General features: G+C 43.5%; 1 protein-coding gene across 1 annotated transcript; it reads right to left on the bottom strand.

The window, feature by feature from the left end:
* LOC109234644 lies at positions 8,678–10,806 on the bottom strand. The gene is made up of 3 exons (XM_019400713.1): positions 10,261–10,806; positions 8,848–8,977; positions 8,678–8,790 (listed from the first exon to the last, which is right to left on the bottom strand). Exons 1-3 carry the CDS (start codon positions 10,804–10,806, stop codon positions 8,678–8,680), a joined length of 789 nt encoding a protein of 262 aa, XP_019256258.1.

Raw genomic sequence — 15,824 nt, forward strand, 5'->3', positions numbered from 1 at the left:
CAGCACGTTGATTATTTTCATGTTCAGCTACGCTCGGGGTTTTATTTTGACTTTATAGTTGAGCGATGGCGACTTGCTGAGCCTGCAACATCTCGAATATCACTTGGAGACTGACTCCCCCATCTCCTACTCCTGGCGTTCCTTGGTCCCCTAGTCGGGCTTCCCTGCGTGCGTTCCCTACAGGGTCTGTGCCTGCATCCGTGTCAAGAGTGTTATGCGAACTGATATCAACTGGCTCCATATTTGGCACTCCCTCAGGGTTTATGGGTGGTACACCGACCCCTATACCGCTTTTTTCCTCTAAGACCCTCACTGTCATGAACAGATGCGTTTTGTGTGCTAGACATGTTCAAGCTTGACAATCAAAAAATCTTGACAAGAAAAAGTGTAAAGACAACGTGTGTAACGAGAATCGGTATGGAAATAATCACTATTATCTTTAACCCCACGGCGGGCGCCAAACTGTTTACCTCGAAAAATACGAGTAACAATTAAATTTGATTGGTGGTTTTAAAGATATGTGATTTAGTTCAATACCAATTAATAATCAAGAAATATGAAGTAGAAATGAAAGATAGAAGTGAATCAAACCAATGTTAGTTAGCAGTAGTGACCTCGAGATGATGACCTCGAGGTGGCTTAAGGCAGTAAGAACGATGAAATAATAAAATCAAAGCAAGAACAATTAAGCTAAGGGATAATTCTGATGAACAGAAGGCAAAAAGGTAGAGAGTATATTCTTTGCACAGTAAAATATGGTCTTACAAATGATTAGGGTCCCCCTTATATAGTGGGGGAACCCTAAATAAGGAAAATTTCCATTTATTGTAGGGAATATTCTTGGTAAAGCTATCTAACCGTCTAGTACGGAATTGTACGATCCTATTCCGTGATTTGCGCCATGACTTTGGGGACGTGGCAGAAATCTAGCTCGTTCTAGTACAAATCCAGAACGGTGCTATTTCGGGGTCGAGCACACCTGACGTCGGCATTTCTCGAACTCCTGCTTCCGGGCACTACACTCTATCTTCGAGCTTGAGTCTGGTTCACCGATTTCGATCTTGACCTTCTTCGGACTCGAGCCTAGGCCGGAACCTTAAGCATCAACATCAGGGGTATATGATTTTGACCGAATACAATTTGCAATTAATATCACCATGTGCGGGGCTTGTTTTGAAATTCTAGCAATTTTCCAAACTTTAATACTGTTCGAGCAAATAAATGCTAAACCAATTAATGATAAGTTTGATGGGGTAAATCTTAGTTGTAACTAATAAATTCTAGATCAAACAAAACAAAGCCCTTGTATAACGGATAGATTCCAAGAACATTAAACAGCGGAATTAATTTGCTATGATTGATAGTGCATGTAATAGCATAAATGTATAATAAATGTAAATACGGACAAAGATGATAGGAGGAAAGGAACTATCACCCAATTATATGATTGGGAGGTTCCTTTCTTCTGAAGACCACGTGGAAAGGAGAGCCGTTGGAGTATATATGGGATCTCGAGATTTATGGATAGAGGTTGAACAACATGTGCTTGAATAAATGAATGAGACAACTCTCCTGTATATTCTTCTTTCAACTTTTACAATATGTTCTAGTTCCAAAAGGCAGATCCCCTTTTCATTCCCTCTCTCTTCCTATTTATAAGGGACATTCCCCTAAAACCCTAAAAAGTACAACATAAAGAATATCCAAAGGAATATTCTTTATGCCTACTTCTGAATTAAAGCTACCATTACTATCCTATCTCAGCTGCCCGCTTCTAGCGTCGGCCTTTATGAGGACGACCTTCAGGCGTTGTGTCGTGGTCAACCCCGTCTTTTGTCTTGCTTATCCTTTACCTTTGTTACCAAATTTGGACCTATAAAGTTAGTCCCTTCGCTTGTTGAGGTCATAGCCCCGCACGTCCTCGATAAGCGGACATCATTCGTTTTCGTCGTGGGAGAATTTGGCCATTAGATCACGCTGGGTCGACTAAGATCGAGAGAGCAACACGAACTGCGGAATCCTAAATGGTATGGTTGTCGAGATGTGACGTCACTTACACGCGCATCATCATTATGCATCTTCCCGAGACAGCGTCAGTGTGCTTGTCGCTTTGGTTTTAGCACCATTGACAATCCTTTGCTTCGATTCTCGCGCCACCCGGCCCTATAAATAGGTGAGGGTTTCGTTTTTCTTAGAAATTTTTGCCATTTCCTCCCTTGTATGTACATTATTTTCCTTCGATCATCTTTATCAGTTCTTGTTATCAGCTCTGTTTCTGCGATATCGTTTCTCATCTTCCTGTTTAGTCACCGTCTCTCTCTTCAGGTTTAATAGCACACCTTCTATTATCGAGATGTCCCAAACCCTTTGCGTACATGACGAAGTTTTCGACGCCTCTCCGTTGTCAGTGGCCCCTCCTTCCGGTTGTGAGGATTTCGTGGCTGAGGAGGGTAAGAGTTTTCCTACTGTAAAAGAGATACTCCCTAGAAACCCTTTATCTAGGAACGATTTCCATAAGGAACCTGCTCCTTCTCCCGTTCCGGTGATCTCTAAAACCGGTCCGTCTCACATAGATGAACTCCGGTCTACATACCATATTCCTTCTCACGTCGAGATGGTTCCAGCTGGGCGGGACATCGTAGAGGTCCATAGACCTGGAACTGTGCTTTTTATGTTTATCCTTTAGTAATTGGTCATACTCTCCCTCTTCTTCTGCTGGCGGAGGAGTTTTGTCGGTTTTACGATGTCTGCCCGGCACAGTTGTCTCCGTACTTGAATAAAATTTTCCTGATACTAACAAAGTACGCGGAGTTGGCTGGTTGTGTGGTCGACATCCGCCACCTGTTACATTTGTTTTCCCAAAGCTTTCACAGAGGTACCGTGATACATCTACGACATCGCGGGATCAGGGGCTGGTAGTTGGAATGGACGACAGGGCGAGCCGGAAGTTTTGGCACAAGTACTTTTTTATCAAAACGGAGCACTTGGTGTCGGACCCTGTTGGATTTCCTGAGCAGTGGAATCATAAACGTAGGTGTCGATGACGTACGCTTGTTATCTACTTTCATTCTTTTTGATTTTTATTCATCAATGATTTTTCCGTGCAACTGAGAGGCGTACACCTTTTCCTATCATCGGCATTGAGGATTGGGTGGCTCGCGTGCTACCTTACATGGTGGGGATCCGAGATTGGGCCGTTTTCTACAAACATTTTGGACCGAAGGTTCCGTCTAGTAAGTGTTATTTTTGTTTCGACCTTCAGTTGTTTGTCGTCGTTTATTGATACGACCTTTTTGTGATGATAGGACGACGGGCTTCCTAAAAGAAAGCTCTAGTACCGGCATTTCGCCAGGCTGTTGCATCGGCAGGGATGCAATTTACTTTGGCCGAGTCCGCCCGCGGAGGTCGTACTCAGACTTTTTCAACAAGGGATCCTCCTCGAGATGTCTCTGTACGGGACGAGATCTCATCCCGGCCTACCTACCACCTCGTAGATGATTCCTCCAATGGAGAGGAGTCGCCGTCGAGAAAAAGGAGGAGGGTGGAGCTCGAGAAGGCCGTCGCCACCGGAGTTGAAAAGAAGAACGTCATTGCTTCGAGAGTGGCGTCCTCGCCTAGGTCAGGCACAATGGTTGTTTTTATGGCAGATGCTATTTCGGTGGGGAGGTTCCTTAGGGTCCAAGAGACATGCCAAGGTGGAGGATCTGTACGGGCTGCTGAAGGTGGCGCGTCGTCGGCTGCCGGAGGGAATGGAGCAGTGCTCGCGGAGGGCGATGGTTCAGGCTCGGATATTGACCCTGAAGATGTGCGGGCCTTTTTGGAGAGAAATACCCGCGTGGGTAAGGACAGAGGGTCTTAACCGACACGTAATCATTCCCGTGGGTTACGATCTTTTGGCAAAATCTGAGCAGGCAGTGTCCGCATTTGCTCCCTTGTGTTCTGCTTCCGAGAATGCGGCGCTTAAGGCGATGAGTGACGCGGAGCTATCGCGGAGTATTTTTGGCATGGCTTTGCGAGTAAGTGTTTTTCTTTTCTTTTTCCTGTTAGGATTTGTTTCGCATGCGTAACCTACTTATGCTGACTTTCTTTCCTCTGCATGCCAGACTCTTATTATGGAGATCGAGCGCGACCGGAGGAATAAATGCAGGACGACCGTTTTTGGGAAGGTGGCCTCCAAGTACAAAGAATACAACACCAAGCACCATGCGTTGGCTGATGTCTTCACTCAAGATAGTGATTTTCAGTTGTGACGGGCTTCAGCAAAAGGAGAAAGAGGTGGCGCAGAAAGTCGAAGAGCTGAAAGAGCGGGAAAATGAGCTGATGAAGGCCATAGGTCGATGCAGTGAACTTGAGGTGGCTCTTAGGGCTAAGGATTAAGAGCTCGAGGTGAGCAAAGGGGTGATGGCCAAGAACGCCGATCTTCAGGCGCGGGTGGCCAACTTAACTGCTGAGCTTGGGTGAAGGGAGGCGGAGGCTGTCGATCTGAAGGGTGAGTTGAGTGCTAAGGCTGAGGAATTGGCTCATGCCGAAAAAGGCAGGGTGGCCGCCGTTTCTGAAGTATCAGCCCTGGATGATGCCCTCCATGTTTGTAGGTCTGAACGGGATAATGAGGTAGAGACGTCGGCGCTCAAGGTAGCCAGGTTAGAAGAGCGGATCCAAGATCTGGAGGCAGAGTTTTCCGGATTGAACGAACAGGATGTTGCTTTGAAGACAAAGGAAGTGCGACGGCAGTTGCAACCATCTACGTCTCATAATTCTGCTGATCCCGTTGTGCCACGGGAGTTGTATGAGATGTGGGTTCATGCTGAAGCTCAGCTTGACGTGTACAAGTCCCTGAATGCTAACGGGAAGGTTTCCAAGGCGTAACTCGAGGGTGTTCGTGTTAAAGCACGTGCGGCCCGCGAGGCCTGTGGTTACGATCCCGGTATGCCTGGCGGGGACGATGTCGATGATGATGCTGACAGGCTTGCCTCCGATTCTTGGTATAATGAGGAGTATGTCGCGAGGGATGACGTGGCATAGGGCCATTGTTTTTATTTTGTCTTGCCTTGCTATTTTTGTGAGGCGTCTTCGGGCCCTTTGTAAAAAGCCTTTTGTAACATAACAGTTGTAATGAAATGATTACCTTTTTGTTGTATACCCCCGAATTGTTATTTTCTATTGCTGTGAGAGCGTCTTAAGTGATTCGAGCGAGGTCGAATGTTATGTAATTCGAGCGAGGTCGAATGTCAAGTAATTCGAGCGAGGTCGAATGTTAATTGATTCGAGTAAGGTCGAATGTTAAGTAATTCGAGCGAGGTTGAATGTTAATTGATTTGAGCGAGGTCGAATGTTAAGTAATTCGAGCGAGGTCGAATGTTATTGATTCGAGCGAGGTCGAATGTTAAAAAATGATGGAGAATAAAATGTTGCTTTATTTCACTCATTGGAGAATATCTTGGTGGAGAGTACAAAATGTTGCTTTATTTCATTCATTGGAGAATACTATACATGTCCATTTCATACATATATTGGAGAAGTTTCCTTGTATCTAGTCCCTTCATCGTTCGTCCTGGAGAAACAATCGGTAGGCGGGGCCATGAATTATACGTTGAACTTTGAGACGTCGCCTCGTTAAAAACCTCCCCTAGAAAACCCAATTGGGACAAAACCCGGCCGAGGGAAAAAGAGTACGACTTGAGGGGCGTCCTTTTTCAGAAGTTGAAGTATTTGAGGTGGGCGACATTCCAATTGTTTTGTAGTAGTTTTTCTTCCATTATTTCTAGTTGGAATGCTCCTTTGCTTGCCGCTGCTGTGATTTTGTATGGCCCGTCCCAATTGGTTCCTAATTTGCCTTCTTTCGGATCTTTGCTCGCTAGTGTTTTGGCTTTGAGAACATAGTCTCCGACTTTGAGTGGTCGTATTTTGGCCTTTTTTTTTGTAGTACTTTTTTGCTTGTTGTTTTTGGGCAACCATTCTTATGTAAGCCATGTCTCTTCGTTCTTCTGCCTCGTCGAGGTCTTGTTTTCTGTTCTCGTACGTTGTCTTGTCCACTTTAATTGTTTTCTGTTCTCGTACGTTGTCTTGTCCACTTTAATTGGAGTATCTTAGGCTAGGCTCTCCGACCTCAACAGGTGTCATGGCGTCAGTCCCGTAGACTGGTAAATATGGCATTTCGCCTGTGCGTGTTTTCGGCATGGTGCGGCAGGCCTATAGTACCTCTGGTAGCAATTTCGGCTATAACCCTTTAGTCTCCTCGAGCTTTTTCTTTAAGATGTTCAGTATTGTCTTGTTGGAGGATTCGGCCTGACCATTGCCGGCGGGATGGTATGTTGTGGAGAGTATTCTCTTGATGTGCCATTTTTCGAAGAACTCGGTGGTCTTCTTCCCGGTGAATTGGGGCCCATTGTCACAGCTGATCTCTTTAGGAATGTCGAAACGGCATATGATGTTCTTCCATATGACTGCGATGACTTCCTGTTCGCGTATTTGGGTGAACACACCTGCTTCCACCCATTTGGAAAAGTAGTCAGTTAAAACTAAAAGGAAACGTATCTTACCTCGACCTGCTGGGAGCGATCCGACGATGTCCATTCCCCATTTGATGAACGGCCATGGCGAAGTAACAGAGTGGAGGTGTTAGCCCGCTTGATGTATCATAGGTGCGTATTTTTGGCACTGTTTGCATCTTTTGACATAATCTGCGGCTTCCTTTTTCATAGTGGGCCAGTAATATCCTGCCCGAATGAGGCATCTGACGAGGGCTCTGTTTCCTGTATGGGCACCGCAATGGCCTTCGTGTAATTCTTCGAGCATGCGCCTTGTCTGATTCAGCCCTAGGCATTTCACCAAGGGGCCTCCGAACGTTCTCTTGTATAGGTCGTGATTAATAATGTTGTACCTGGCCGCTTGCATTCGAAGCTTTTTGGTTTCCTTTTTATCTTGAGGGAGTACTCCCTCCTGTAAATATGTCATGATGCGGTTGCGCCAGTCCCAAGTCAAATTTATGGAATGTACCTCAAGTTGGTCTATTAACGAGTGGAGGAGGGTGACCACATTCTCCTTGGTGATATTTTTGGTCGCCGCTGCCAGTTTGGCGAGGCCATTTGTCTCGATATTTTGCGCCTGAGGTATCTAGTCGAGTCGACATTCATCGAATTCTAGCAGTAGTTTATGAATTTCTGCTTGATATTTCTGTAGCCTTTGCTCCGTGATTTGGAAAGTCCCCGTGACTTGGTTGACGATGAGTTGTAAGTCGCATCTGAGGACGACTCGTCGTGCTCCGTTTTTGAGGGCTAGCTTTAATCCTACAATTACGGCCTCATACTCAGCCTCGTTGTTAGTCATTTCGGGGCACCGTATGGATTGGCGGATAACTTCGCCTGTTGGGACTTCGAGTACGAGTCCCAGTCTCGATCCCGACGCATTAGATGCGCCGTCGGTGTAAGGACCCAGAGGTTGGGTTGCCATGGGTAGTACGGAGCGTTTCCTGCTCGACCTCGGACATTATTTTGGTACTGAAATCGGCAACGAAATCGGCGAGTACCTGCGATTTTATCGCTGTTCGCGGCTGATATGTTATATCATGCTCGCTCAATTCTATGGCCTACTTAGCCAGCCTTCCCGACAGTTCGGGTTTTTGTAGGATGCTCCGCAGGGGGAAGGTCGTTACTACCGATATGGGGTGGCACTGGAAGTAGGGTCTAAGCTTTCTTGAAGCTATGAACAGTGCTAGAGCCAATTTTTTGAGGTGAGGGTACCTCGTTTCGGCATCGACCAGGGTTTTGCTGATATAATAAATTGGAGACTGCGTACCTTTATTTTTGCGGACCAATACTGCACTTACCGTGACTTCTGAGACGGCCAGGTAGATTAGGAGGCGCTCACCGGGTTCTGCTTTGGCGAGCAGTGGAGGCGAGGACAAAGCCCCGACGCATTCCGAGTTCCGTTGGAGCCCGTTATCTTTTTTCAGCACGTTGAAGAATTTATGGCACCTGTCGGATAACCGTGAGATGAATCTCGACAGGGCGGCTATACGGCCAGTTAGTTTTTGCACCTATTTCTTGCTGGTCAACACCTCAGGTATTCCTTCAATGGCTTTGATCTGGTTTGGATTGACTTCGATGCCTATTTGTGATACCAAGAAACCGAGAAATTTGCCTGAGGTTAAGCCGAAGGCACATTTTTTGGGGTTCAGTTTCATGCCATACCACCTTAATATACCGAAGGCCTCTTTAAGGTGGTCGATGTGATCTTCTTTCCTTTTTGACTTGACCAGCATATCGTTGATGTAGACTTCCATTGTCTTGCCGAGTTGGTCTTTGAACATCTTGGTAACCAACCTTTGGTACGTTGCTCCTGCATTTTTTAACTCGAACGGCATGACTCTGTAACAGTACGTCCCCTGATGGGTGATGAAAGTAGTTTTCTCCTGATCTTCCTCCTCCATGAGGATTTGGTTGTAACCTGAGTAGGCGTCTAAGAAACTTAACAATTCGTGCCCTGCCATTGCGTCGATGAGCTGGTTGATGTGAGGCAATAGGAAGGAGTCTTTTGGGCATGCTTTGTTTAGGTCTCTGAAATCTACGCACATCCGCCATTTCCCGTTTTTCTTTTATACCATGACCACATTGGCGACCCACTGGGGATACTTTGATCCCCGATGGAACCGTTGGCGAGTAGCTTTTCTACTTCATCACTAACAACCTCGTTGATTGCGGCGTTGAATTTTCTTCTTACTTGCCGCACTGGTGGATAAAGCGGGTCGACATATCTTGTGGGTGGCAATGTCTTTTGGGATGCCTGGCATATCTGCATGGGAGAAAGCAAACAAATCGGCGTAATCAATTAAAAATTCATGAAATTTACCTGGTTCTGAGAGCTTGTGTCCGATGTAATCCTTTTTGTTGACGTCTCTGCTATCTAGTTGGACGGGATCAAGATCATCTATCATTGATTCAGCAGCTTCCACGGTGTCGGGGTCCCTGATGACGTTTGTCTGCATATCGGGTCCGATCCCCGACTTCGGTGATTGCTATGCTTCCGAGCCTGCTCCTTTTAGTTGTTGGGTGTATGTGTGGTCTTGGGCGATGCAATAGCATTCTTGGGTGATACGTTGCTCACCTCGGATGCTGAATATTCCTCATAGAGTAGGGAACTTTATTACTTGGTATAGGCTGGACGGTGTGGCTCTCATGGCATGAATCCATGGCCGCCCTATGATGGCGTTGTAAGTTGTATCCTGGTTCATGACGTGGAACGTTGTTTCCAAAGTGACACCCCCGGCCAAAATGGGCAGCATTATCTCCCCGGATGTTTGCTCAACTGCATTATTAAAACCCGTTAGCGTTATGCAACGCGGTACAACCTGTCTTCGAGTCTCATTTGTATGAGGACTCGAGGGTGGATAATACACGTGCCGCTTCCGTTGTCAACCATTATTCTTTTCACATCAGTATCTGAAATACGTAAAGTAATAAAAAGAGCATCGAAATGAGGGGAAGTCAAACCGTTGGTATCTGACTTATCGAAGATGATACTGTCTCTGAAGTCGTCGTATCGTTCGTGCGTGATCGATCGCTTGAGTTTGTGTGTGGTTGTAAACTTCACGTGGTTGACAGCTGCTTCATCGCCTTTGCTGATGATCATTTGAATGGTGCGAGCGGGGGACGGCGGCTTTAGAGGTCCCTGGTGTTATTCTCGCTTGCGGCCGAAATTGGCTCACCCACGGTTGCTCATCGGTTCCTTCAGGTGCCCTTGGTTCAGCATGTTTACTACCTCTTGTCGTAGAGCTATGCAGTCCTCAGTCTTGTGACCCCGCTCCCGGTGGAATTCATAGAGGACGTTCGACTTTCGTGTACTTAGATCGGACTTCATCTTTTATGGCCATTTCACCTTTGTGCCAAGCTTCTCTAATGCGTACACTATTTCTGAAGGGGAAACACATAAATTGTGAGCGGATAAGAGTGGAGGCATACCTCTTTTGTTTCGTTGAGTCCCTGTATGCGGCCTGGGTGGCCCTTCTGCATGTCGGGGAGATGGTGGGATGGCTGTTCTGACGTAGGGATGGTGTCTTTTTCGGTTGAGACGGGGGCCTGACTGATCTCTTCGACCGTCGTTGCAACGATCTTTCCTCGGCTTTGTTTGAACTGATGTTAGCCGTTGGATTGGACCGTTAAGGTCGTCCTCGTTGGCTCTTACCTCGGCGCAATAGGCATTGTGAATTTCCTCCCAAGTGGTGGGAGGGTATTTCATGAGCCTGCTCAGTAGTTTTCTGGTTGCCCTTGACCCGTTCCTATTCAACCCGTTCCGGAAGGCTGCTACCGCCATCCCTTCCGATACATTTGGCAGGCTCATTCTCACTCTGTTAAATCGGGCGAGGAAGTCTCTGAGTCCTTCGCCAGGCGATTGCCTAACGGCGAATATGTTGTTCACCCTAGCTTCAGCCTTTTTAGCCCCTGCGTGGGTAGTGAAGAACTTATCGGCCATTTCCTCGAACATTGCTATTGACCGCGCCGGCAGTTGTGAATACCATGTTAAGGCTCCCTCCGTCAGGGTTTCGCCAAAAATTTTCAGTAGCACTAATGGTATTTGTTCTTTTGAAAGGTCGTGGCCCTTCACCGCTGTGACGTAGTGGATGATGTGATCCTCGGGGTCTGTAGTACCGTCGTATATCTTCAGGTACGGTGGCATTTTGAAGGTTTTGGGAATGGCATATGGAGCTGCTTCTTCGCTGTATGGTTGTTCGACCAACCGACCAACATCTCCCTTTGGCAGCAACTTTGGGGCACCTGGTATCTTATCGACCCTTTCTTGATGCTCCCTCATCTGATCGCTGATGTTTGGCTATAATTCCATATTTTTAGTGCATTACTTACTTTACATTTTGATGTTTTAATGCTAAATTGTATTATATTTATGCCTAATTGAGTTTGAGCTTTAATCGCTAGTGTCTTGAAATAATGGTGTGTTTTATGCCTTGTAGGAGTGATTCCGAGCTATATAGATGTTATGGAATGAATTAAAGTGATTTGGAGCTTTAAAGTTTGTGTAAAAGTTCAGTTTGGGGGTCAACGGATGATAGTTAGAGCGAACGAAGACTCCAGTAGGCATATTGCACACTGTCTAGTAAAATAGATATAACTTTTTGCTCAGAACTCCATTTTAGCTCCACAATATATGGTTGGAAAGCTAACTCAAAGGGCTACAACTTTCATGTTTTACGTTGTTCCAAATTCGGAACGGAACAGGGTGAAAAATGCGCGAAGTTAGCGCGAAGTCGCGCTAGTCTAGAAGCTAGAAGCAGAATGTCAGGAAACTAGCACGAAGTTAGCGCGAAGTCGCGCTAGTCACCCGGGAAAAATGTCCTTTTTCACATTGGAGAAGGTATAATTGTTTGGGCCCAACCCTACTTGGTATATATACATGGAAAAACGGTATTTTGAGGGAGGAGGACGTTTTTGAGAGGAAAACACAAGCACAGAGCCGCCGTGGAGGCCGGGTTTCATCTTTTCTTCCACCAACTTAGTCTTTTTATGTTTCTTTGTATGATTTGTTGTTTTGCTACCATGTCTATGTGGATCTAAACTTCACGTTCTAGGGTTGTGTTTTTTCATGACTATTGTTATTCGGATATTGATTTTGATTTCTTAGTTTATCATATTGGTTTATTTATTCAATCTTGCACTTAATTATTTGATTGCTTGATCACCAATTGAATACTATTTACGAATCTAGAGTTGAACTCGAAAGTGGGAATTCTAGATTGCATATAGGATTGAGTAGATCAAGTTCTTGAACCTGGGCATCGGGGAACGGATTCGCGGTTAGGATAGACATATACCTAATTGCCTTGCTTGGTTGATTTACAGGAATTATAAATGCATTCTTGTTGATTCTAATTCCATAGACATATAGGAGTTAGGTTAGCTTGAATAGGCGAGTAAGAACTCGACAGATTCTTATGAGCAATATTAACCATGTCAACCAATAAACTAGATAAATTAGTTAGTTAATTCAATTGAAGAATACAATAGGAATGTTAGATAGCCCATAACCCTAGATCGTTTTCATTACATTGATATCATAAGAATCTGCTCTCTCTCTGTCCAAAGTTCATTATTTGTTTTTATTTATTTTAATTAATTTAGAATCAAATACTTCTTGGTTTAATTCTTGTATAGATAATTAGGATAGTCTAATTTAGTTAATAGTTGATCATAAGTCCTCGTGGGTTCGACATCCGACGTTTAGTCACTTTATTACTTGACGATCGCGTATACTTGCGTGTGCGTTTGGCCGCAACAAGTTTTTGGCGCCGTTGCCGGGGACTTAGAAATTAACTATTTTTCTAGATTAGACTTTAAATTTTATCCTTTTTTGGTATATACTTTTATTTTTACAAATATTTGATATTTTTCTCTTAGTGTGTTCCTAGTTCTCTCAGCATGACATCTGGGGATGAAATATACGGAGGTAAGGCTATTGATGAAGACTCTTGGTTGACAAAAGACTTTTATGGCTCGTATTTTTGGTCTTGTCATGGCCTGACTTCTTGGAGGTCTGAATTTGAATATGGGAGTAAGGGTTGGTATTGGGAAGAATATTCACGATTAAGGGAATATGAGGAACGACGTTGTCTTCTAACAACGTTGGTGAATGATTGGTCTAAGGATAGAGATGAACTTGCACATAAAATTGATAATTTTAGCTTGGCTGTGCATAACTTAGATGCAGATTTGAGCACAAAGGTTGATGCGTATAACGCCAAATAATTTAATAATGAGTTGTGTGAAGCTGAAAAAAATCTTCTAGACCAAATTGAGGAGCTAAAACGAGAATACCAATCATTAGACCATGTTTTTCTTGAGGATGCCAATATTGAGAAGAGTGCTCTAGAGTCATGTGAGGGAGTAGATAACATTACTTTGGGAGACTTGAGTGTGTGTAAATATGGGGATGCAAATAGTAGTAAAATTCATGAGTTAGAGCGCATTAGACCTCATTCCAATCATTTTTCCACATTGTGTTTAGATCGTAAGATAGTAATCGAGCCATCTGAGCCAATGAAGGGGTCAAAGAGTGAGGAAGAGAGTGCCTATATTCTTGAATTTGTTGTGCCAAAAAGCGAAAATTACATTCCTCATCTAAAGGCCGAGAAGTGCAGAAAGAAAAATTTATTACTTGGCCTGGTTATCTTTGTAGCCCCACCAAAGGAGCATAGCCATAGACTGGATGCCATGTTAGGGGTACAATTCATAAGTTCAAGGTGGAGACAAAAATTGGTTCACGTCGTGCCGCGACGTTAAATTAGGCGCTTGTTGGGAGGCAACCCAGCTTTACTGCTTTCTTTTTATTTTTGATCTTTTTCTTATTGTATTATTTTTGTAGTGTTGTTTTATTTTGTAGGATTTTGAGCATAGGGAGCAAATCCACAGAAAGTGTGCAAAAGTGAGCTATGTGGTTAGAACTAAGTGTGGGGTTCCCGCATAAAGGACTGTACCTGGGAGAAGTCTGAGTATCCCGTGAGCTGCTAATGCTTCGGCCTTTGGCCTACCAGGGAGTCTCTTTTACCCTCTTGTTATTTACAGTGTGCATTGAGGACATTGCATAATTTTAAGTGTGGGGTAAGGAGATTGTCTGAGTGATTTTCTGTTCTATGTTAGCTTAGTTATAGTACTCGTTCTTAGTGTAGTAATTTTTGTTAAAAAAAAACAACAAAAATTTCGAGAAATTTGGACTTTTCCCGGCGATGGATTTTGTGGACAGCTTTCTTGAGGGATTAAGGTCCAATAAAAAAATGAAAAAATAGAAAAAATCCAAAAATGTGTCTTTTATTTTTTTAGGTAGCAATAATCCCTCATGGTTTTTCTTTGTGCAACGGTTCTTTTCCATGGGATGTAGTTTGAACCGGGTAGTAGTATTTTTTTTTAGAGTAGATTAGAATTTAGGGAATAAATGGAGGAAGAATGATGAACGTAGGTGCCCTTGACTTGTTTGATAGTAACATATTTAGGATTTGGCATGCGTAGTATCTTCCCTATGATTTGAAATTATTGATGATGCCTTGCTTAGTTCGATAGCATGTCTTGTGATGCCTATGTCTCGTTATCTTGACTTGTGTTCACTTTGTGCTTCATGCTTAATATCTCGTGGCTCCGTGAATACTTGCATTTGTTTGAGAGTCGGAATGAGACCGTTCTTAGTAAGTCATGTGCCATGTGTGGTGAGATTTTTGTATAGTCTATGTATTGTACTTGTGTCTAGAACTTGCTCGGTATGTGAGTTGAAGCGAAATTTTAGGTGATGTTCGGTTTGAAAAATAATTTTAGGCTTTCTTTGATCTTTTTGAGCTTATTGCTTATCATAAATAAAATTTATCCCTAATTAACCCTTTTGAGCCTATAGACTTTTATTTGGCACCCACATTACAAGCCTATACCCTTTTTATTCTTAATTGACATTGTTTTGATCCCTTTTCCTCTTAAAGCACTTTTAATTGTGAGATGAGCGCTAAAAGAAGTAAGAAGGAACTAAGAGTGGGGTGACTTTTGAGTGGAGCCAATAAAAGGAAGAAAGGTGCACTTGTTTTGTAAAATAATACACCACTAGCGGAAATTAAAAAAAAGAATAATCTGGAAAAAAAAAATAGAGATGAATACATTGTTGTCTTGTTCCTGCTAGTGGGTATGAATTAATGTAGTGCTTAAAGAAGAAGGGAGTATTTTTGGGGTGATATTGTTTGTGAAAGTAAAGTGGATTGAAGAATTTGCGCTTAAAGTTGATTATGTGGTGTGTTAAAGTGCTTAGGAGGGTTAGTCACTATTGCTAAATATATCCTGCCCGTCCCTTAGCCCACATTACAACCATGAAAAAGACCTAATTTATTTTAGATCGAGCGAGCCTACATTAGTAGAGATTTACATTAAGGGCAAGCCTATGGTACCAATTACATGCATGTGACTTCTTTTGTGAGAGTGAGTGATTTTCTTTGATATATGTGAGCATGAGATTTGAATGTGTGGATTGATTTTACTCTCTTTGCTTTTGTTGTGAGGGCACATGGTTACACGAGGGATAGGTAACATTATTAGCTCTCTCTATGATTTTGGGTGTTCAAGCCATGAGTACATTGTGACATTGATTCGGTTTGTGAGGCTAGGATTGTTATGAGCATGTTGTCTTTGTCTGAATATTTTTGAAGTTGGCATAAGAAAAAGGTAAGTGTATATGCTAATGTTTAATTGTTGCTATCAACCATGGTCATTGGTGTAGTGTGCCTCAATTGTGTAAAAACAAAGTGCACAAGGATAGTGTGAATTGTTAGTTGACTCGAGGACGAGCAACGTTTAAGTGTGGGGTAGTGATGTTTGGCTATAATTCCATATTTTTAGTGCATTACTTACTTTACATTTTGATGTTTTAATGCTAAATTGTATTATATTTATGCCTAATTGAGTTTGAGCTTTAATCGCTAGTGTCTTGCACTAATGGTGTGTTTTATACCTTGTAGGAGTGATTCCGAGCTATATAGATGTTATGGAATGAATTCAAGTGATTTGGAGCTTTAAAGTTTGAGTAAAAGTTCAAGGAATTAAGCCGGGATCGTGTTTGGGGGTCAACGGATGATAGTTAGAGCGAACGAAGACTCCAGTAGGCATATTGTGCACTGTATAATAAAATAGATATAACTTTTTGCTCAGAACTCCATTTTAGCTCCACAATATATGGTTGGAAAGCTAACTCAAAGGGCTACAACTTTCATGCTTTACGTTGTTCCAAATTCGGAACGGAACAGGGTGAAAAATGCGCGAAGTTAGCGTGAAGTCGCGCTAGTCTAGAAGCTA

Source organism: Nicotiana attenuata, chromosome 11 (genome assembly GCF_001879085.1).
Source record: "Nicotiana attenuata strain UT chromosome 11, NIATTr2, whole genome shotgun sequence".
NCBI classification, from domain to species: domain Eukaryota; kingdom Viridiplantae; phylum Streptophyta; class Magnoliopsida; order Solanales; family Solanaceae; genus Nicotiana; species Nicotiana attenuata.